The following is a 23,640-nucleotide window of genomic DNA, read 5'->3' on the forward strand; positions in this document are numbered from 1 at the left end:
TGCTGGTTAACACTTTGGCTGTGCCAAGTTATTGTTTTCAGTTTATGAAAACTTGAACACTTAAATGTTCACTCAATTAAAACACAGAACACTAAATGAACATTATAGGTCAACTTCTCTTCAAAATCCTTCCAACAAATACAAGAAATACTGCTGGAATAAAGATGGACATGTTAAAAAAAAAACAATTAGGAGGAAGTCAGACCAGATGGGTTAGGATGGATAAGACATCTCAAGCATCTCAAGCAACAGCCTTAAAGATCAAGTAATCAGAAGATAAGCCTGGCACGCCGGCCCCAGGCTAGGCTCGAGGTGTAGAACTCTCAGAACCTACTCCTGATATACTCCAAGTATACCTAGCTCCTCCTACCACCACAACACTGTATCTAGCATGCATACACACACACAAAATTATATTGATATTACACACACACACACACACACACACACACACAGCCCAATAGGCTCAGGAATCTGTACACCTGTTGATTAACGGTTGAGAGGCGGGACCAAAGAGCCAGAGCTCAACCCCCGCAAACACAACTAGGTGAGTACACACTGTATATTTCTCTCTCTCTCTCTCTCTCTCTCTCTCTCTCTCTCTCTCTCTCTATACAGTATATCTATCTCTGTCTATATCTACCACTTGCGACCCTAAATTCACCAACTGCCAGGTCGGTGGATCGACGACCTCACTTCTCGCAAAGTCAGCGTTCTGCTTCCAATTCAAGTAGTTGGACACCATATTCCTTCACTCCGTCCTCACAACCTTGCTCATTGTGCTATATAATCATACTTGGTGCTTTCTCCTCACAATTACCCTAACTTACATCCGAGAGGAGGCTGCTACTCCTACCTTTGCCCCTCGACACCTACCTAGGCTCCACATGTCGATGGGGAGGCCGTAGGGGAGGCCGAGTATGACCTCGGGGGAGCGGTAGAAGCGACTCTGGATGTAGGTGTAGACTCGCTGGTGGACGTAGCACGAGGAGCCGAAGTCTATGATGCGGATACTACTGCTGCCTCTCTGCTTCAGCAACACGTTCTCCTGCAAAGGTACATGAGCCAACGTCAGCTATTACAGATTACTGCAGATTAGGTGTTACGTCCTGGGAGTGGACGTAACACCTAATCTAACTTCAGAGGCACATATAAATAGGATAACGACAGCAGCGTTAACCACTGGCGAAAATTAGATCTTCATTCAGAAACCTAAGTGAGGAGGCTTTTAGGGCGCTTTACACTGCCTACGTGAGACCAGTCTTAGAGTATGCCGCGCCATCATGGAGCCCCCACCTGAAGAAACACATCAAGAAACTGAATAACATCACACACATGGCACTGAATAACCGGCCCAAGGCCTAAATCCCAACATAACCGCACCAAACCACAGCATTCATTTGTTTTATAACTCAACGTCTTGGGTGTGACGTCACGTCTTTACCAGAAGATGAGGATCGATGGAACGAGTGGTTGGTCTTAATAGATTTCAAGTCATGGACATTGAGGGTCAGTATTGAGCGTCAGGACGCGTTTACTCTCTCGTACTGGGATGAATACTGCGTCACGAGGCGTTTACTCTCTCATACAGGGATGAATACTGCGTCACGAGGCGTTTACTCTCTCGTACAGGGATGAATACTGCGTCACGACGCGTTTACTCTCTCGTACAGGGATGAATACTGCGTCACGATGCGTTTACTCTCTCATACAGGGATGAATACTGCGTCACGAGGCGTTTACTCTCTCATACAGGGATCAATACTGCGTCACGAGGCGTTTACTCTCTCATACAGGGATGAATACTGCGTCACGAGGCGTTTACTCTCTCTTACAGGGATGAATACTGCGTCACGAGGCGTTTACTCTCTCGTACAGGGATGAATACTGCGTCACGAGGCGTTTACTCTCTTATACAGGGATGAATACTGCGTCACGAGGCGTTTACTCTCTTATACAGGGATGAATACTGCGTCACGAGGCGTTTACTCTCTCATACAGGGATGAATACTGCGTCACGAGGCGTTTACTCTCCCGTACAGGGATGAATACTGCGTCACGAGGCGTTTACTCTCTCTTACAGGGATGAATACTGCGTCACGAGGCGTTTACTCTCTCGTACAGGGATGAATACTGCGTTATTGTGACTCCTCGTCTGCACAGGGGTACGCCTCTCTGGATGTAGATACCTGCGACACTGACGTCAAAGGTATCGCTATGGCCAATATGTAGCAATGTGACACCATTGCTGTGGCAAGGGAGCAATAATACACGATTAGAACTTCGCCGCAAAGACTGGAGCTCAATATAGCGGCTAAATGTAGCAGCAGCCAAGTTGTTGAGAGCCCCGCGGCGCGCCGAGTCAGTCAGTTCCCCTTTATCTAGGAGTGAAGAGGAGTGGGATCGCAGGGGTTAATTACTAGCATTAAGGACACAAACACGGGGTGTTCCACTGTGGGGAATTGGTGTCGACTACGAGAACTCTCAAGGTGTCGAGTGTCGACTTCACAATACACGAGGCGGAAGAGAAATTACCAACAGTCGAGACATCGACAGGAGACAAAGTCAATGAAACTTGGATTTGCTTACGACAAATATACAGTACACATCCGTCTATTATTGAGTGTGTGTGTGCGGTACCCGTCTATTATTGAGTGTGTGTGTGTACGGTATCCGTCTATTATTGAGAGTGTGCGCGTACGGTATCCGTCTATTATTGAGTGTGTGTGCGTACGGTATCCGTCTATTATTGAGTGTGTGTGTGTGTGTACGATATCCGTCTATTATTGAGTGTGTGTGTGTACGATATCCGTCTATTATTGAGTGTGTGCGTACGATATCCGTCTATTATTGAGTGTGAGTGTACGGTACCCGTCTATTATTGAGTGTGTGTGCGTACGGTATCCGTCTATTATTGAGTGTGTGTGTGTACGATATCCGTCTATTATTGAGTGTGCGAGTGTACGATATCCGTCTATTATTGAGTGTGTGAGTGTACGGTACCCGTCTATTATTGAGTGTGTGCGTACGGTATCCGTCTATTACTCTCAGACCCGTCCTAGGTCCTGAAGCACAGTGGTGTACGTACTTACAACCAAGCGATCCCGGGTTCAATCCCCGGGCAGGACAGAAGCGGTTGGGCACGTTTCCTTTCGGCCTGATGCCTCGGTTCACCCATCAGTGGGGTTGCTTCCTGGCTAAGGACAGTATCATGCCTAAGGGAGACAGCTTCATATAGTCTAGGGCAGGTGTATAAATGTCCAGGTACCTTAGTATCACACACCTGGTTCTTGACACACACTGTGTAACCCTTCATATAGTCTAGGGCAGGCTGTATAAATGTCCAGGTACCTTAGTATCACACACCTGGCTCTTGATACACACTTGTAGTAACCCTTCATATAGTCTAGGGCAGGTGTATAAATGTCCAGGTACCTTAGTATCACACACCTGGCTCTTGACACACACTGTGTAACCCTTCATATAGTCTAGGGCAGGTGTATAAATGTCCAGGTACCTTAGTATCACACACCTGGCTCTTGACACACACTGTGTAACCCTTCATATAGTCTAGGGCAGGTGTATAAATGTCCAGGTACCTTAGTATCACACACCTGGCTCTTGACACACAGTGTAACCCTTCATATAGTCTAGGGCAGGTGTATAAATGTCCAGGTACCTTAGTATCACACACCTGGCTCTTGACACACACTGTATAACCCTTCATATAGTCTAGGGCAGGTGTATAAATGTCCAGGTACCTTAGTATCACACACCTGGCTCTTGACACACATTGTGTAACCCTTCATATAGTCTAGGGCAGGTGTATAAATGTCCAGGTACCTTAGTATCACACACCTGGCTCTTGACACACACTGTGTAACCCTTCATATAGTCCAGGGCAGGTGTATAAATGTCCAGGTACCTTAGTATCACACACCTGGCTCTTGACACACACTGTATAACCCTTCATATAGTCTAGGGCAGCTGTATAAATATCCAGATACCTATGTAAGTTAGTACAAATAAAATCATGCCTCAAGGATTCCCTGACCACTCGACAGCCTGATTACCTTGGGATCAAAATCAGGCTTCACATTCTCTACAACATAATCAAAATAACTTTTGAAGCCCACAAATCCTTGTAAGCAAAGTTAATTACAGCGTGTGGTTAGGATTAGGGGAGAGGGAAGAAGGGATATATAGAGGGAGGGAGGGAATTATCAGGGGGGGGGGGGGGAAAGCACCAAGCCATTACGACTATATAGCACTGGGAAGGGGTCAGAATAAGGATTTGGGATGGGACGGAGGGAAGGATTGGTGCCCAACCACTTGGTGGACGGTCGGGATTGAACGCCGACCTGCATGAAGCGAGACCGTCGCTCTACCGTCCAGCCCAAGTGGGAAGGAGGAGGAGGAGGGGAATATTAGAGGGCGGGAAGAATAGGAATGAGAGAAGGGAGAAGGCAGAGGGAGAGACAGAGACAGGGAGAGACAGGGACAGACAGACAGGGAGAGAATTGGAAGCATACAGATGCAACCCTCTCCTCTCTCCTCTCCTCTCCTCTCTCTCCCAATACCTAATGCGTAAATTCCTCCTAAACTTTCCTGCGCTCCTCGTCTGGATTTTCTTTACTTACAAACACGCAACTTTTCAACGGAGTTATCCCGAATCTAATTTTATTTTATCAACTTTTTTCGATGAAACTGGTTTTCGACGTATTTTCCCTTCTGTATTTTCGACATTTTCTCAAAATTTCGGGCCAAGAATTGTAGTTTCCGATGTTAGATTTAGAGGATTAGAGGACTTATGCGGTCACTTCTTGCTCTATCTGTGTCCCTTCCCCACCCTCACTACTTCCTTCACTTCTCTTCCCCTTTCTATATATCGCATTCACGAAGGCTATATCTTCGGGCTCACCATAGCCCGTGCTACTTGTCCCGCTCCTGTGCCAGGTAAGTTACGGGCTCACCATAGCCCGTGCTACTTGGAAGCTTGTTCCGAGTAGCTGAATCTATAACAACAACATACAGGGAATATCTTTGTGGTCACCCGTCCGATTATCGGCCAGACGTAGCGATGCTGACCCTGACTGAGCGAGAGGGAGAGGAAGGAGCAACAGACCTGGGGTCGATATTGGCCGCCCCTTGAGCCAGGAAATGGCTTACTTGGTAGAGGGTCCTCCCTCTCCGCCAGCTTGTTCAAACACTTGTTCACCAGCCAACCTCACTTGTTCATCACTCCACCAATCCAGTTCTCCATATAACACAAATATTCTCCCTCTACCCAGTCTTAACTAGCCGCTCTCTCCTGGTGTTCATTAGAGGACGTGATGAACACCTCGAAAGGAGACCTGATACAGCGGGGATATTGATTCTCAAGATTCAACGCAAGGTAACCCTAAGGTAATGTTCTTCAGCAGATCACCCACCCACAAACCCATTTATTTAAACTACCCAAAATGCTTTCTTTACCCCTAAAACACGCCCACCTACTTATTCGCCGCCCACACATCTCCCGTCACGCAGGGTGCAGTCGCACCTCCACAGATCTCCAGTATCAGCTCTTGATACTAGTAATGGCTCAAAAGGGTCACCACTTACGGGCTATTCATGCCCGTGACACCTTTTGGGTGGCTTAATCTTCATCAAGCAATCAATCATCCAATTCCAGATGGCACCGCTCCTGTGCCAGGTAAGTCCACTGCGGGCTCACTATAGCCCGTGCTACTTGGAACTTGTTCCGAGTAGCTGAATCTATAACAACAACATCATTCAATTCTTCACTCGTCCATGCACATGCCCTCCTGCACGCTCCTTTGTCCCCACCAGCACTCATTGCCCACCTTGGCTGCCTGCCCAAACCTTTCCCGCCACCTGCCCATGTCTGACACCCGCCTCGTCCACCCTCTTCTGATACCGCGCCACCATACCTTTCCCGCCACCTGCCCATGTCTGACACCCGCCTCGTCCACCCTCTTCTGATACCGCGCCACCATACCTTTCCCGCCACCTGCCCATGTCTGACACCCGCCTCGTCCACCCTCTTCTGATACCGCGCCACCATACCTTTCCCGCCACCTGCCCATGTCTGACACCCGCCTCGTCCACCCTCTTCTGATACCGCGCCACCACCACCCTCCTACCACCCACCCCCCCTCCACACGTAGCCCAACACTACAGTTTTGATGAAAATATATTTTTTCCCCACCACCCGTTCACCTAAAGTCTTTCCTCAGACACGACACCTTTAACGTTCCCGCTCGTGTCGTTCCAGCCGACCCCGAAGTTGACACCGACGTCGCAATTGAAGCAAACGTTACAGCTGACGCAGTTCACGCAGACGCACTTTGAGACAAACGCTCCCACAAAGGTATATATAATTTACTAATTATCCTAATCACGACAATTGGTTAAGCAAATTTCCAGGTACGTTGTCCAGCAGCCAAGGCCCTCAAGAGGCCGCTAATGGCCGCCCAGTGTCACGCTTTCCCGCGCTCTGCTCCAGACTCTACTTGTCGCGTCGAATACACCTCCCTGCACCCTCCCCCCCGGTCGAATACACCACCCTGCCTCCCGTCGAATACACCACCCTGCCTCCCGTCGAATACACCACCTTGCCCAACCGTCGAATACACCACCCTGCCACCCCGTCGAATACACCACCCTGCCCCTCCTCCCACGTCGAATACACCACCCTGCCCCTCGTCGAATACACCACCCTGCCCCCTCCCGTCGAATACACCACCCTGCCCCCCCCTCGTCGAATACACCACCCTGCCCCCCCCCCTCGTCGAATACACCACCCTACCCCCCCGTCGAATACCCCACCTAGCCCCCCCCCCGTCGAATACACCACCCTGCCCCCCCGTCGAATACACCACCCTGCCATCCCGCGTCGAATACACCACCCTGCCCCCCCTCGTCGAATACACCACCCTGCCCCCCGTCCAATACACCACCTACCCCCCCCCCCCGTCGAATACACCACCCTGCCCCCCTCGTCGAATACACCACCCTGCCGCCCCCGGTCGAATACACCACCCTCCCCCCCCCGTCGAATACACCACCCTCCCCGTCGAATACACCACCCTCCCCCCCCGTCGAATACACCACCCTCCCCCCCCCGTCGAATACACCACCCTGCCCCCCCCCTGTCGAATACACCACCCTGCCCTTCGTCGAATAGACCCGAAAATAACGAAGGTGCTCCTGGTTCACCAGCCACTAATGAGCTCTCTCTCTCTCAGCCAGATATAATTGGAGCGTTGTAATAAGACTCACAACTCCCACGGTACACTGGCGCTTACTTAAGCAAGAATTATATTACGTAAAGTCAGCCGCTGTACAGCATCGCGAAGCCTCCTTTGTGGAGTCATACTCACCCTCCGCCAGCATGAAGGACTGCCAGGGGGGAAGATTTAGATTTAGATATTTTTTTTTTATTCAGGTACTTACATAGAAGATGAGTTACAAACATAATGTTGGATTTAAAGATAAGAGCTTGTACATACAATACCTAAAGTCACTAATACGCATATAGCGTTTCGGGCAAGGATGTATCAGTTTGTATAATGAAATTGTTGATATTAGGTTGATGACGGTCATGAGGCTCTGTCACAATGACAGTCCCCTGTCAACTTGTGGTCTGTCACTAATTGACAGTCCCCTGTCAACGTGTCACAAGTTCTTAAACTTTTTAATCAATTCAAAAAACAGGAAAAACAAAGATGTACACGTTTCGTAAGCGGACACGTGAATGCGTAATGAATCCCGAGCCAGGATTTCCCTGCCGCGCCATTCCTTCCCTGCCTGCAGGGAAATTTAGCCCCCTGGCCAGGGAATATGCCCTGCAATCAGATCCCGATGAGACTATTGTGCGATAACAAGGTCCTCTCTTCCTCGCCCCCCGCCTCCCCGCTCTCCAGCATATAGACGGCCATTGTACCGTGTCCCTGCTGCCCCCCGACCAGGGGTCAGGCTTCCCGCCCCCAGCTATAGGGGAGGAGGGCAGCCATGAGGCTTCCCGCCCCCAGCCACAGGGGCTGGGGAGCAGCCATGAGGTCCCCGCCGACCTCATGGCTAAGTCAGGCGTCACAGACAGTTCATGAAGGCTCACTATAAGCTCGGCTTTAGTCAATTATTTGTATATTTTTGTATTATTTCTTATACGGGACGAGTTTAATTATCTGGTAGTAACCTGGAATGTTGAGGGCAACTTTATTTGATTTAAGGGTGGAGTTGGCCTTGGGATGGCTTTATGGTTGACAGTGAGGCGCCTGTATGGTTGTGTGCACCTTCAATGTTAGGCTAAAGATTACCTTAGTTACCCTCTGTGGCTTCTCTAGTTTTCTTTCATTCGTGGGTCTTGTAGGTCCCTTTCCTATTATAACAACATTGCACTTGTCTGGGTTTAAGTCTAGCATCCATTTTCGTAGTTGCTGCCGAGTCTGCGTAGTGACTTCCAGGGTTATATGGTCGAGGGAAGGAGGGAAGAGCATGGGGGGAGATATGGGGACGGGAGCAGAGTGAGTGTATGATCACACAACATACAAGATATTGAAGGGAACAGATGGACTGTACACCAGAGAGTAGCTGAAGGTTCGCCCTCTGCAATATGGTATCTTCAGACAACCAAATTAGAAAAGTTAAATATCCCAAAAGGAATCCACAGGGAAATAGCAGTTAGGTTATATAGACTACGTCTAGGTTACAGATGCAACTGGGAGATTGGTGAACCCCGACAGAGAAAATGCATCTTCTGCCAAACTGTCACAGAAAAGTCACTACTTCACTATCTTCTGGAATGTGAAGCAACCAACGACTTTAGAAGAGCTTTAAGAGTCCCTGAATCATGCAGTAACCTCCCTGAAGCCATCAACACAGCCACTCTCCTGGTCAACAAAGGTGTCCAGCAGCTGGAGACCCTCATAAAGACTGTGAAGCAGTATCCTCCCCCGCGATAGCAACCTGATGATTAAATGCGACTTCAGAATACTGAAAAGAATTACTGAACAAACAATTGTACCACTTACGGGCTATTCATGCCCGTGTCACCTCTTGGGTGGCTTAATCTCTATCAATCAATCTTTGGACACTATGGACACATTCACGGGGGAGACATCTCCCGTCACGTAGGGTGCAGTCGCACCTCCACAGATCTCCAGTATCAGCTAATGATACTGGTAATGGCTCAAAAGGGCCACCACTTGCGGGCTATTCATGCCCGTGCCACCTCTTGGGTGGCGTAATCTTCTTCAATCAATCAGATGGAATGGACAAACACAGCCTCTTCAAATTGGGAGACAGTGGACTAAGAAGACACAGGTGGAAGCTGCAAAAGCAAATGAGTAAGGATACTTCTATCCTCACTCATTTGTCCAAGGATAAATACATGTCTATCAACTGCCATACTCTACCCCTGGACGGATGGTCAACAAGTGGAAGGCACTGAAAGAAAAAGAGCCGAGGACGCCACCTCCGTCAACAGCTACAACACCAGATTCGACAGAGTTTGAGCGCCAGAATAGTTAAGATGTAAGGCAACAGGTACACCAAGGCAGGAGGAGGAGGAGGGGCATAAGGAGCTAAACCTCACTTCCTCGTAGACTCTCATAGGTAAGGAGGAGTTAGTGAGGAGGGTGGAGAGGGGGAGGGGGAGGGAAGGGGTCACAAAATCAATATAGGTGGGCCAGGGCGGCGGCGACGGCCAGGAAGAGGGGCCCAGGAGTAGGTTGCGGCCACAAAGCTGGGGCCCAGGAGTAGGTTGCGGCCACAAAGCTGCGGTCAGGAGGCGGCGGCGGCCGCAGGAAGGTGGCTGCGGCGGCGACCAGGATGGTAGCCGAGGCGACAGCCAGGGAAGGGGTTCTACCAGTGGGTAGCCCAACTATGCTGATGTGGCTATTGTATTCACAGCCTTGAATTACACCATTATTGTATCCAGGTTGTATTATTAGATTTAGTGTAACACAAATTGTGCTGCTGGGTTATCGTATCTCTTGAATTAATGAGCTATTGAATAGACGGTTTTTTTTAATGAGCGATTGTATGGAGGGGGTTGTATTACAGCGCTATTGTATCGAATGCATTACAATACGGACCTATTGTATGAACCCAGGCACGGAGCATTACCTAGGGTTTACCTTGTGTTGGTTCACGAGTTCAATGACCCAGCGGCCCGGTGCTGACCTGGTTGGTGGTCCGGTCAACCAGGCTGTTAAGACAGCAGCTTGTAGCCTGACAAACGAGTTAATCTTGGGCAAACATCTTCGGAGGTGTTCATCAAGTTCTCTCGTGAACACCGTGAGAGGGTCGGCCAGTTATGTATAGACGTTGTTGACAAATCTTGGATTCGTGATGGTCTTAAAGAGTTCTCTTTCATCGTCCCTGTTGCAACTCTGCTTTTCAACGGGGCTATTTTGCACTTCCTGCCATGCCTCCTGGTCGCTTGTGGAGTTATTTCCGTGTGCAGATTTTGAACCAGTTTGAACTAATAGTTCAAACTGGTAGAGTACCAGTACTCTAGTAGTACTGGTAAGTACTGGAGTAATAGTACTAAAGTAGATTTTGAACTAATATCTTCCAAGGTCAATTAAATGACTCTCCCGCCGGGGCGCTAGAGAATACAGATTTAAAATTTTTTAAGCAGTCTCAATAATTTTGATGTTTTATTGGGTAGATTTTAACAGTAAATTGCACGTTCTCCAGGTCAGCAATTGCTCCAGCTTTGAATGGGGCTGTTAGTGTGCAACAATATTCCACTGTCATACCACTATTTAACCAAACCCATTGATGCCATAAGTATAACCTATCAATATGTGCTCAAGATGATCTGAGTTCTGGGTAGGTAACTGGAGGAAGAGACAGAGAGTAGTAAGGAAGGAAGGAGGGAGGGAGGGAGAGAGAGAATGAGAATGGAAGCAGGAAGTAGGAGAAGGGGGAAGAGATTGAGAACATAATAGGAAAGTTAGTATAGCTGCTACTCTCGGAACAAATGCACAAGACGCTCCCACCAGCCTAAGATGCTGGGACAGGGGGCCGGGACAGGAGGCCGGGACAGGGGGCCGGGACAGGGGGTCGGGACAGGGGGCCGGGACAGAGGGGCCGGGACAGAGGGGCCGGGACAGAGGGGCCGGGACAGAGGGGCCGGGACAGAGGGGCCGGGACAGGGGGGCCGGGACAGGGGGGCCGGGACAGAGGGGCCGGGACAGGGGGCCGGGACAGAGGGGCCGGGACAGGGGGGCCGGGACAGGGGGGCGGGACAGGGGGGCCGGGACAGGGGGGCCGGGACAGAGGGGCCGGGACAGGGGGGCCGGGACAGAGGGGCCGGGACAGACAGAGGGGCCGGGACAGGGGGGCCGGGACAGGGGGGCCGGGACAGGGGGGCCGGGACAGAGGGGCCGGGACAGGGGGGCCGGGACAGGGGGCCGGGACAGGGGGCCGGGACAGAGGGGCCGGGACAGGGGGGCGGTACAGAGGGCCGGGACAGGGGGGCCGGGACAGAGGGCCGGGACAGGGGGGCCGGGACAGAGGGGCCGGGACAGGGGGCCGGGACAGGGGGCCGGGACAGAGGGGCCGGGACAGGGGGCCGGGACAGAGGGGCCGGGACAGAGGGGCCGGGACAGAGGGGCCGGGACAGAGGGGCCGGGACAGAGGGCCGGGACAGGGGGGCCGGGACAAAGGGGCCGGGACAGAGGGGCCGGGACAGAGGGGCCGGGACAGAGGGGCGGTACAGAGGGCCGGGACAGAGGGGCCGGGACAGAGGGGCCGGGACAGGGGGGCCGGGACAGAGGGGCCGGGACAGGGGGGCCGGGACAGAGGGCCGGGACAGAGGGGCCGGGACAGAGGGGCCGGGACAGGGGGGCCGGGACAGAGGGGCCGGGACAGAGGGGCCGGGACAGAGGGGCCGGGACAGGGGGGCCGGGACAGAGGGGCCGGGACAGGGGGGCCGGGACAGGGGGGCCGGGACAGAGGGGCCGGGACAGGGGGCCGGGACAGGGGGCCGGGACAGGGGGTCGGGACAGGGGGCCGGGACAGAGGGGCCGGGACAGGGGGGCCGGGACAGAGGGGCCGGGGACAGGGGGGCGGGACAGGGCGCCAACCTCTCATTTCTCTTGCGGTTATGAGCTAGTTATAGTCTTTAAGAACAAGGTCTTCCGACGTAATTACTCACAGATCTTTTACAATACTTTTTCTTTCTACAGTATTGTATATATAGTTTCCATTTTGATATCCTCGTTTTTACCGTAGCAGACAATAATAATAATTCTGTCTAGGGACAGGCAGCCAGTGTATATATACATATCAGGTTAATATCTACCTCACCCCCCCCCCTTCCCCCCTTGTCGAATTACTGACCCTCCCCAGGATGGAACCCCACAAAAAGCTGACATGGGTACCTATTTACTGCTAGATGAATAGATGCATTAGGTGGTAGAAAACCATTTCTGCCCCGCCGGTGATTCGAACCCTGAATTCCCGATCGAGAGTCGATAACAAACCCAACGTACTAATCTTTATTGAACAACAAGTTTTTTTTCTTGCAGGCCATTGAAAGACGTGATTAACATCACGTCTAACATCCGACGCAGCATCACAAGACCAAGACGGACGCAGCATCTCAGAAGCAACACTAGAGAGGTACTTACAGGTTTGAGATCGCAGTGGATGATGTTCTCTCTGGAGAGCAACTTGAGACATTGGACGAGAGAGAAGGCGAAGCGCTTGATAAGACTGAGACTAAACCCCTGATAGTTGTTCTTCTTTATCAGTTCGTATAGGTTGAGTCTGTGGGGGTGACAAGAGAGGTCAGTAGTGACATGGATAGGTGGAGTCCTGATGGTGATGGGTGACACGGTGGGTGACATGGACAGGTGGAGTCTTGATGGTGATAGGTGACACGGTGGGTGACATGGACAGGTGGAGTCGTGATGGTGATAGGTGACACAGTGGGTGACATGGACAGGTGGAGTGTTGATGGTGATGGGTGACACGGTGGGTGACATGGACAGGTGGAGTGTTGATGGTGATGGGTGACACGGTGGGTGACATGGACAGGTGGAGTCTTGATGGTGATGGGTGACACAGACAAGTCGAGTCTGTGGCGATGGGTGACAGAAGTCAGTAGTGACACATACTACCTGTCTCTAGAGACGGGATACCTGAATATTTCCCAATTCTCAGAAATACAGTAAAGCAAAATAAAATACATTAAAAATAAATCAATACATAACCATAAACATAGTGGCAATTACTCTAGCTACAGTTCCTATATAGTACACTACAAATGATTAATTACATAATTTTACAACTGTACTGAGCTGCTAATTCTGGCGACATAATTAAAATTATTAAGTACGTTGGGTGTCAAACTCCCAAGTTAAAAATAATTTGTAATTTGCAATTGGAGAAGTCAAAATTAGACTCGACTGGTCTCTTGACAGCAAGATACTTATCTTTTCTGTTCATCAAAGATAACTAAACATTCAGGTGTCGGTTCTGTCAAGTTCTGGCATACAGAACGAGGCGGAAATATACACACTGACAAGAGTTATATACAACATTGTATGTGTGTATATCACAAAAATAAACACGTGATTAAAAATGTGACAGTGTCAGACCACGGAGGAAAATTGAAACAGGAATTTCCTCACGTACTTTCGTATATTAATACGCAGACTCCTTAATTGACTCCTTCTGAAGATGTATTAATATACGAAAGTACTTAAGGAAATTCCTGTTTCAATTTTCCTCCGTGGTCTGACACTGTCACAACATAAAATATTAGGTTAGTCATATACTAAGAGAAAGTATACAACACGTGACAAGAGACAACAAATGAAAACTAAGAAAACCTGCTGAGATAAACACTGGAAGATGTGTAGTAGTATTAGCCCAATATTAGGACAAGCACCAGGGGCCAGATTCACGAAGCAGTTACGCAAGCACTTACGAACCTGTCCATCTTATCTCAATCTTTGGCGGCTTTGTTTACAATTATTAAACAGTTAATGAGCTCCGAAGCACCAGGAGGCTGTTTATAACAATAACAACAGTTGATTGGCAAGTTTTCATGCTTGTAAACTGTTTAATAAATGTAACCAAAGCCGTCAAAGATTGAGGAAAGACGTACACGTTCGTAAGTACTTGCGTAACTGCTTCGTGAATCTGGCCTCTGGCCCCATATTAGTACAAGTACCAGCCCAATTTTCCCAGAGGCGCTAGCTTGGGCCGCTCCAAGCAACAGCCTGGTGGACCAAACTCTCACACGTCAAGCCTGGCCTCGGGCCGGGCTTGGGGAGTAGAAGAACTCCCAGAACACCATCAAGCAAGTATCAAGCAGATACACCATTATGTAATATATTATCCTTGACGAGCGATAGCACTAACCACGAACACCCACGGTACCAACCCCATGAGCTCGAAGGTGATGCAGAGATGGTTGCGGAAGTAGAAGTAGTCGAGCATGTGGATGACATTGTGGTGTTGGTCGGGGTCCCGTCGCCTCAGGTGGTCTAGGATCTTCACCTCCACCAGCGCCTGGTGGTGGAACCTCTTCTTGTTCCTGGGCAGAGAGAGGAGATGGACTTCAGTGGATGGGTTGAGTAAGAAGTGGATAGGTAGACCAGTAGTGGAGTTGAGAGACGATACTGGATTAGATTATCTATATATTCATTATGTATCTATTATTAATCGACAATATTTGACAGTAAACTTATGTAAATGACTAGACAAGATAATGGAAAATCAATCAAAACAAAGTATATACATATATAAAGAAAATGTTTGTCAGTGTTCAAGGGTGAAGGTCAGACTTTTAAGGTTTTAAGATCAGCTTCCTCCAACTCCTGAAAGGTCGGGGTCAGCCCCCATTCCTTGCATTAACTCGATGGGATGGACGCTGGCTAGTCCAGTCCCTAGACCCCTGATCGGCCCCATTGCCCCTTTTAAGGGGGAGTGTGGGCGCCGCCACAACGCTCTGATGCACCAGGTACTTCCTTCTAGTATATTACACAATCAACTGCACATTTACCATCAATATTAGCTACCCAAATCCTTTTCATACAAAAGAAAACCTTTTCAAAGGGGGACTAAAAGTAACCAAACAGAAAACAGGGTGGAGCTGAGGTCTACAAAGTTGACACATTAGAACATGTCGCGACAAGGCTTATTTCATATAATCTGACCAGACCACACACTAGAAAGTGAAGGGACGACGAAGTTTCGGTCCGTCCTGGACCATTCTCAAGTCGATTGTGAATGGTCGACTTGAGAATGGTCCAGGACGGACCGAAACGTCGTCGTCCCTTCACCTTCTAGTGTGTGATCTGGTCAACATATCTCAGCCACGTTATTGTGACTCATCGTCAGCTTATTTCATATAATTTACATTAAATAATTGATATATCGTTGGTCTAGATCGCCCTATTAAGAGGGTTTTTCCTGACAAAAAGGAGGTGCCGATCTCAAGCAGACTAAACCACTGTGTAAATCACTCAACAGAAATCCTTTATATCCCAGTGTGCTACTCACAAATATGAGTACAAATAGAGGTGAAAGTACACATATATGCGCATGTACACACACCCACGTCCACACTCACGCACGCACACACGCACGTACACACGCACGCACGTACGCACGCACACACGCACGTACGCACGCACACACGCATGTACACACTCACGCACGCACACAAACACCCACACTCACACAGTTGGTCTTTTTAATCTCGAATCGTGGGCCGGTGCGACTCTGAGCTGGCTATGTGCTCTCCCTTTGTCAGAGCGATGCTTGTCTTTTCTGGTAGCTACGGTCTGGCTCTCTGGGGAAGGGGGGAGAGGAAAGGGGGGGAGGGAGAGGGAAGGGGGTGAGATGGAAGAGACAGGAAGGGAGAAAGAGTTATGTGGTGGGCAGAGGGGAGACAGAGTGAGCTCAAAAAGAGAGAGAGAGATTTACACAAAAAATAAATACCATGAATGTAACATTTTTGTTGCAAATATTCCCCACTAAAAAATACACTTCACCTACGTTATATTACGTTCAGACAAAATACACAACTTTAATGGTATACAGATTTTGATATGTTTCGGTGCAAATATTTATATATATTAAACAATATACGAAAATGTAACATTTTAAGATAATTTGTCTAATTCGGCAGCTTTGTCAGTGATGTATGTCTATAGGTATTTAATATATCTGAGAATGGTGTGTTATTAATAGTTTCAACCATAGTTGAAACTAGTTCCAACCTCAACCTCAATAGTTTCAATGCTCTTCAACTTGAAAATCTCGAAGCTGGAATGACTTGGTGCTCATGGCGATGTTGTCACCTCCTGGAAACCTTCAATGGAGAACTAATTTCCTGCTGCCTGAAGACCTCTCTTGGCTTCCGACGAGGCCGCCGGGAGCGTCTGGACCGTCGACTCTTAGGGGAGCGTCTGGACCGTCGACTCTTAGGGGGGCGTCTGGACCGTCGACTCTTAGGGGGGCGTCTGGACCGTCGACTCTAAAGGGGGCGTCTGGACCGTCGACTCTTAGGGGAGCGTCTGGACCGTCGACTCTTAGGGGGGCGTCTGGACCGTCGACTCTTAGGGGGGCGTCTGGACCGTCGACTCTTAGGGGGGCGTCTGGACCGTCGACTCTCAGGGAGCGTCTGGACCGTCGACTTTTAGGGGGCGTCTGGACCGTCGACTCTCAGAGAGCAGTTGGGCCTCGACTCGCGGGTCACCCGTGTTTGGTGGTTTGTGTAGGGGCCCGGCTTAGTCAAGCCTGGCCCGGAGCCAAACTTGACTTGTGAGAACTTAGTGCAACAGGCTGTTGCTTGGAGCAACAGGTGATGGATATGTGGTCTCACAGGCCTACATATCCACCACAGCCTGGTTGGTCCGGCACTTCTTGAAGAAAACAATCTAGTTTCCTCTTGAAGATGTCCACGGTTGTTCCGGCAATATTTCTTACAGTCGCTGGGAGGATGTTGAACAGCCGCGGACCTCTGATGTTTATACAGTGTTCTCTGATTGTGCCTATGGCACCTCTGCTCTTCACTGGTTCTATTCTGCATTTTCTTTCATATCGTTCACTCCAGTACGATGTTATTTTACTGTGTAGATTTGGGGCCTGCCTGGCCCTTTCGTAGACCAGTGGACTATTTGTCTACTGGTCTACGAGACTATTTGTGGTTGCTGTCAGCATGCCGACATTGCCATCACAACCTGGCTGATCCAGAAACTTAAACTATTAATTTGAACACCTTCAAGGCGAACTAGGTCGTTTTCCAACCCATCCAATTATGAAATAAAAAACATATTACAGCCCAAATAATGAGAGATAATACCGAGTCAATACAATGGAGTCGAACCTGCGTCTCTGGGCTCCCCAACACTCGCTAATACTATATCATTGACACATGTACCTCGACCTGTGTCCGTGGCATGCAATACTGTTATTCTTCGCGAGGTTTTTAACAAGAGCAAACTTACTGTTCCTAAATAATGTTTTATCTGCCGCATGATGGTTTTAAACTAGAAGTTCAGTTGGAATTGCTTTTATTTTTAACACTGACATGATTCGGTTTATGTTTATGTAGGTGTAGGTAGGTAATGGGGAGGGTGTCAGCAGGTAGGTAATGGGGAGGGTGTCAGCAGGTAGGTAATGGGGAGGGTGTCAGCAGGTAGGTAATGGGGAGGGTGTCAGCAGGTAGGTAATGGGGAGGGTGTCAGCAGGTAGGTAATGGGGAGGGTGTCAGCAGGTAGGTAATGGGGAGGGTGTCAGCAGGTAGGTAATGGGGAGGGTGTCAGCAGGTAGGTAATGGAGAGGGTGTCAGCAGGTAGGTAATGGGGAGGGTGTCAGCAGGTAGGTAATGGGGAGGGTGTCAGCAGGTAGGTAATGGGTAGGGTGTCAGCAGGTAGGTAATGGGTAGGGTGTCAGCAGGTAGGTAATGGGGAGGGTGTCAGCAGGTAGGTAATGGGGAGGGTGTCAGCAGGTAGGTAATGAGTACGGTGTCAGCAGGTAGGTAATGGGGAGGGGTGTCAGCAGGTAGGTAATGGGGAGGGTGTCAGCAGGTAGGTAATGGGGAGGGTGTCAGCAGGTAGGTAATGGGGAGGGTGTCAGCAGGTAGGTAATGGGGAGGGTGTCAGCAGGTAAGTAATGGAGGTTAAGGGGGGGAGGGTGGCATTAGCAGTAAAGAGGACAACACATTCAACCAATGTTTTTCTACCAATTAAATCCGTTCAATGCTTGTGATCCAACCACCAAACAACACTACCGCCCCGGCGGCCTTATAACAGGTTCCAATACAAAAATGTTCCACAATAAAGGGTTTACGGCGTAATACTTTCGCCAAATTATTTTTTGTCCATTATGTGGAAGCTAGAATATTAACGATGGGAGTAAACGCTGCCTGGCGACTGTTTTTGGGTGGAGTGTTTACCTTGCTCCCCATTCCTGCCCCCGCCTGCTGGAGCCAGCTGGCTCCTCCCTCACCCCACACACGCACGCGAGTGTGTGGGTGCGTGTGTGGGTGCGTGTGTGGCACGCAGCTAGCCCCTGGAGCGCGCCCCACCTCACACCTAACCCCTGGAGTGCGCCGCACCGCACACCTAACCCCTAGAGTGCGCCGCACCGCACACCTAACCCCTGGAGTGCGCCGCACTGCACACCTAACCCCTAGAGTGCGCCGCACCGCACACCTAACCCCTAGAGTGCGCCGCACATCACACCTAACCCCTGGAGTGCGCCGCACATCACACCTAACCCCTGGAGCGCGCCGAACGTGATGATACCCGTCACTAACCTGATGATCTTGATAGCCACGTGGTCCCCAGACTTGTGGTCGATGGCGCGGATGACCTGGCCGAAGGAGCCCTTCCCGATGACCTCAAGGATCTCGTATCTGTAGCTGATGTGGTCGTGCATGACCTGCCGAGAGGACAGGAAGGTCGTGTCTACAACTATTCTGCAACATGGCTCTTATAGTTACATTGTCGAGGTGGGTCAGTTTGGTGGAGATAATGCTTTGTATGTCTTAAGAGCTGGGGGTGTAGCTCTTAAGATATATTGCTTTGCTCTTAAGATATAGGTATATATCTCTTATTAACCATGTGGGAACAGTTATTGACCGTGTGGGAACAGTTATTGACCATGTGGGAACAATTATTGATCATGTGGGAACAGTTATGCCCCCAGACTGGTCTTAGAGCTGAGAGGTGTGACTTACGAGGAAGCACTTAAGGAACAAGCCTCAGATTACCTAAAGGCAGAAGGGAGACATGATCACAAAATAGGTGATACACAGTCAAGGGGGGGGGGGCACAGGAGGAAATTAACTCCCTGAATGACGCAGTTATAATTGTTTTACTGAGTCAGCTTAATAAATAATGGCTTGGACTAATAAGAGAAAGTGCAAGAGGGGCTCATGAACCATTTAGGTCGAGAGGAGGGACCTAAGAGCCGAGGTTCAACCCTTGGCATACACAGGTAGGTAAACGTCACTATGCAAGTTCTACGGATAGTGTAACACAGCTTGGTCTCCTCCAGTTGAGTTGCTCACTATCAAGGTAACACTATATTAAATCAATACTGGAATCCACCCCACGTGACGTATACAACAAATACACAAGAAATACAGGGACGTGAAACTACTAGATCTCTCAACCCTGAGGTAGAGAAGAAACGGGGGACATGATCACAGCATCATGGCCTGGTCGAGGACCGGGCCGCGGGGACACTAAAAAGCCCCGAAATCATCTCAAGGTAACCTCAAGATAACATACAAGATACTGAAGGGAATATTTTGTCTGGGGATATTTTGTGCGGGACCCAAGCCTCTGACTGGCCCACTTAGTGTTATTCATCACCGTCTTACTTAGGAGGTAGATAAGTGCTTCTAAGGCGAACTTGTATGGTGGACAAGGACTTAAGGACACTTAAAAACACTTAAGAACAGCCACTTGAAATTAAAACACAAGTCTAAGACAAGTAAGGAAAGGTGATGAGACACAATAACGTGGCTGAAGAATGTTGACCAGACCACACACTAGAAGATGAAGGGACGACGACGTTTCCGTCCGTCCTGGACCATTCTCAAGTCGATGAGAAGTACAAAGTTCTCATCGACTTGAGAATGGTCCAGGACGGACCGAAATGTCGTCGTCCCTTCACCTTCTAGTGTGTGGTCTGGTCAACATGTAAGGAAATACCCGCACTCTATACAGGAGGTCAAACACGTGGAATGAACTGACCAAAGAAGTTGTAGAAGCCACCTCCATCCTCATCTTTAAAGCCAGATTCGACAAAGAATTATAATAGATCAATTATAACACATAATAACGGTTTTAATTATAACCGTCTAGACGACAACAACAACAACAGCTGCCGTCTACAAGAGCTGCCGTCTACAAGAGCTGCCGTCTACAAGAGCTGCCACCTACACAACAAGAGGTGCCGTCTACAAGAGCTGCCACCTACACCACCTCACCCACCTTGTTGTAGCTACCGTTCTCGTCATCGTAGCCGCCATTGAGCTGCGCGCCTTCCTCGCCGTGGATCTTGCGGGCGTCGACCCCGAGGTAGTAGATGTCCGGGTACGCTTCGATCTCCCGCCGCTCGTACTCCGTCACCAGGTCCCCATACGTCTTCAGCGCCTCTGTGGGGAAGGAAGGAAGTGGCGGTGGTTACCCATACAGGGAGCCGGTCGGCCGAGCGGACAGCACACTGGACTTGTGATCCTGTGGTCCCGGGTTCGATCCCGGGCGCCGGCGAGAAACAATGGGCAGAGTTTCTTTCACCCTATGCTCCTGTTACCTAGCAGTAAAATAGGTACCTGGGTGTTAGTCAGCTGTCACGGGCTGCTTCCTGGGGGTGGAGGCCTGGTCGAGGACCGGGCCGCGGGGACACTAAAGCCCCGAAATCATCTCAAGATAACCTCAAGATAACCACACACCATGGACTCGTCCAAGTACCGAGCCATTACGACTATATAGCACTTGTGTAAAGGAGGAAATGTAGATGTTTATCTCTCAGAATGTTTGGTAATATGTTTATTGTTTGTGATGTGTGTCTATGTATGTATTAACACGATGTACTGAACGGGGTGAGAATAGCTGGAGCTACCTCATCCCTTTGTGTGTATTTTACCTCAAACTTATTTCAATTTCAATTCAATTTCACTATATAGCACTGGGAAGGGTCAGGAAAAGGATTTGGGATGGGACGGAGGGAAAGGAATGGTGTCCCAACCACTTATGGACGGTCGGGGATTGAACGTCGACCTGCATGAAGCACCGTTCATAAGTGGTTGGGACCACTTATGAACCGTCACTCTACCGTCCAGTCCAAGTGGTTAGATGTCATCAAGCCTATATACAATCAATTACGAAACCTGTACATCTTAATCAAGGCGGTATTGTGTATATTTATTAGGCTGTTTATGCGTTCCTAACACCACCATGTTGTTAATAGCAATAACAACCTTGGGTTGTGTAGTTTCAAAAGATTCAAAGCTGTTTAATACATGTAAAGAAAGCCATTATTATTGAGGGGAAGATGTACAGGTTTCGTGACTGGTTATGAAGACGCTTGGTGAGTCCTGATCCATACAACCAGCTTAGAAGTAGAGGAAGATGTCACAACCAATCGGCGTACAAATAGCAATGAGAACAATTACAGAAACAGCTTCATCTTTGTAAACAACCAATATAGAGGGCCAGAGCCGGAGGTACAGAGTAGAGCAGGACAAAGACTGAGACTGAGAGAGTGTGGTACAGAGTAGAACAGGACAAAGACTAAGAGAGAGTGTGGTACAGAGTAGAACAGGACAAAGACTGAGACGCGTGTGTGGCACAGACAGACAGACAAGGGGGAAGGAGCTATGCAACAGCCACAACACTCCCCAAGACACCATAATCCAAGACACTATTCACAGGACCGACCCCAAGAGAACGTTAAAGGTGAAATGCTCTACTGGTACCAGTCCAGGGGCGCCCTTCCTCAAGGCCACCCCAAGCAAGTTTTCCATCATCTTCACAGCTTTGTCTCTTCCGAATTGTAGCGTACCTTGTTCTGGTTCCGGTATGCTATGCCCCCCGCGGCCCGGTCTGTGACCAGGCCTCCTGGTTGGTGGGTCTGGTCAACCAGGCTGTTGGACACCGCTACTCTCAGCCCCACATGAATCACAGCCCGGTTAATCAGGTATCATTTTCCCCAGAGGTGAAGTTTTACACAGAAAACTTTCCCTGCCTTCAGCTCCGTCCTGGCACAGCTTCCCCTGCCATTATCCCCAGTATTAAGGGATTTATCCCTTACAGCAATTCTTATGTCGCCAGAATTTCCCCGCGGCCTTAACTTTTACTCTTGTGGCTGTTTCGCGCCATTAAATGTTGTGCTAGGGGGATTTTCCTTGGCTTTACCTCAGGTGCTGAGGAATTTTCCCTGCCAGTGAGTAGTGTTTGAAGATGATGCGAAGTGAGAGGAACTCTACTGAGGTCCAATGACTTCCTTTATGTATTATATTTTATACCTCTCTTCTACCCTGAGGTAGTTCCTGGACTCAATGCCCCCAGCGGCCCGGTCTCTGACAGGCCCCTCTGACTGATCAAACTGTTGGTGCTTGCGGCTTGCCCCTTCCACTATAGCCCCTGGTTCCCTCACAGAGCACTCAGACCTCCGCACCTCCACAATGAACACCAGCACCCGCGTCCAACAGCCTGGTTGATCAGTCTAGCAACGAGGCGGCCTGGTCGAGGACCGGGCCGCGGGGACGCTAAGCCCCCGAAATCATCTGCGAAAAGTGCTTGCGTAACTGCTTCGTGACTCTGGCCCCAGGTTCGTAAGTGCTTGCGTAACTGCTTCGTGAATCTGGCCCCAGGTTCGTAAGTGCTTGCGTAACTGCTTCGTGAATCTGGCCTCAGGATTACACAGTAATCAAGGCAGTTTACTCACATTATATATATCCATCCCTCAAATTAGTTTTCCATAACAATTATGATTTGATATCAGTGAAGCCAATCAAGTCTTACAAAACGTAATCACAGCAATTTCTGTAATCCAACATGGGTATAATTACTACGGGTGATTAGTGATATACAATATACAAATGACCTACAATGAAATCACTGATCAGATCCTCAGTATATTGTTATAATGATTACAGCCCATTACATCATATTATTACTGTTATTACAGGACTATTATAGCATATTAATTTAATATTTATTTATTATTTTGGTCAGGGATATTCCTGCGCGGGCCCCAAGCCCCTGGCTGGGTACAGGGGATACCCTGTATATCCTGGGTACAGGGGGATACTCAGCTGGTGTATGGTCTTGCCTGTAGGCAGGTGTGGTCTGAAAGGGCTCTTCATCTGATCAACCAGATGGTTTGTGTTGGTAAATAGTTTGGGGGAAAGGGTTCAAGATGTTATCTGCGAGTGAGGTGAGGGCGACCATGTACTATTTCCAGGTGTGTGTGTGTGTGTGTGTGTGTGTGTGTGTGTGTGTGTGTGTGTGTGTGTGTGTGTGTGTGTGTGTGTGTGTGTGTGTGTGTGAGCGCGCGCGTGCGCACCTAAACATGTGTGAGAGTGGTCGGGTCTAACATACAAAATACATCAAACATTCAGTTCTTTCGTAAAGGTGATGTAAC

At 49.4% G+C, this 23,640-nt stretch overlaps 1 protein-coding gene across 4 annotated transcripts in view; it reads right to left on the bottom strand.

The window, feature by feature from the left end:
* The window catches only part of LOC123746526 (dual specificity tyrosine-phosphorylation-regulated kinase mbk-2), a 205,957-nt gene that overhangs the window by 9,035 nt on the left and 173,282 nt on the right, over positions 1-23,640 (bottom strand). For all 4 annotated transcript variants that reach the window (XM_069318312.1, XM_069318309.1, XM_069318311.1 and 1 more), the window contains 5 exons: positions 20,484-20,647; positions 18,797-18,921; positions 14,411-14,563; positions 12,648-12,786; positions 877-1,048 (listed from right to left, as the gene is read on the bottom strand). In XM_069318312.1, the coding sequence (XP_069174413.1) occupies positions 877-1,048; positions 12,648-12,786; positions 14,411-14,563; positions 18,797-18,921; positions 20,484-20,647 (753 nt within the window). The remainder of the gene's footprint in view (positions 1-876; positions 1,049-12,647; positions 12,787-14,410; positions 14,564-18,796; positions 18,922-20,483; positions 20,648-23,640) is intronic.

The sequence above is a fragment of the Procambarus clarkii genome, chromosome 90 (assembly GCF_040958095.1).
Source record: "Procambarus clarkii isolate CNS0578487 chromosome 90, FALCON_Pclarkii_2.0, whole genome shotgun sequence".
In the NCBI taxonomy this organism is placed as follows: domain Eukaryota; kingdom Metazoa; phylum Arthropoda; class Malacostraca; order Decapoda; family Cambaridae; genus Procambarus; species Procambarus clarkii.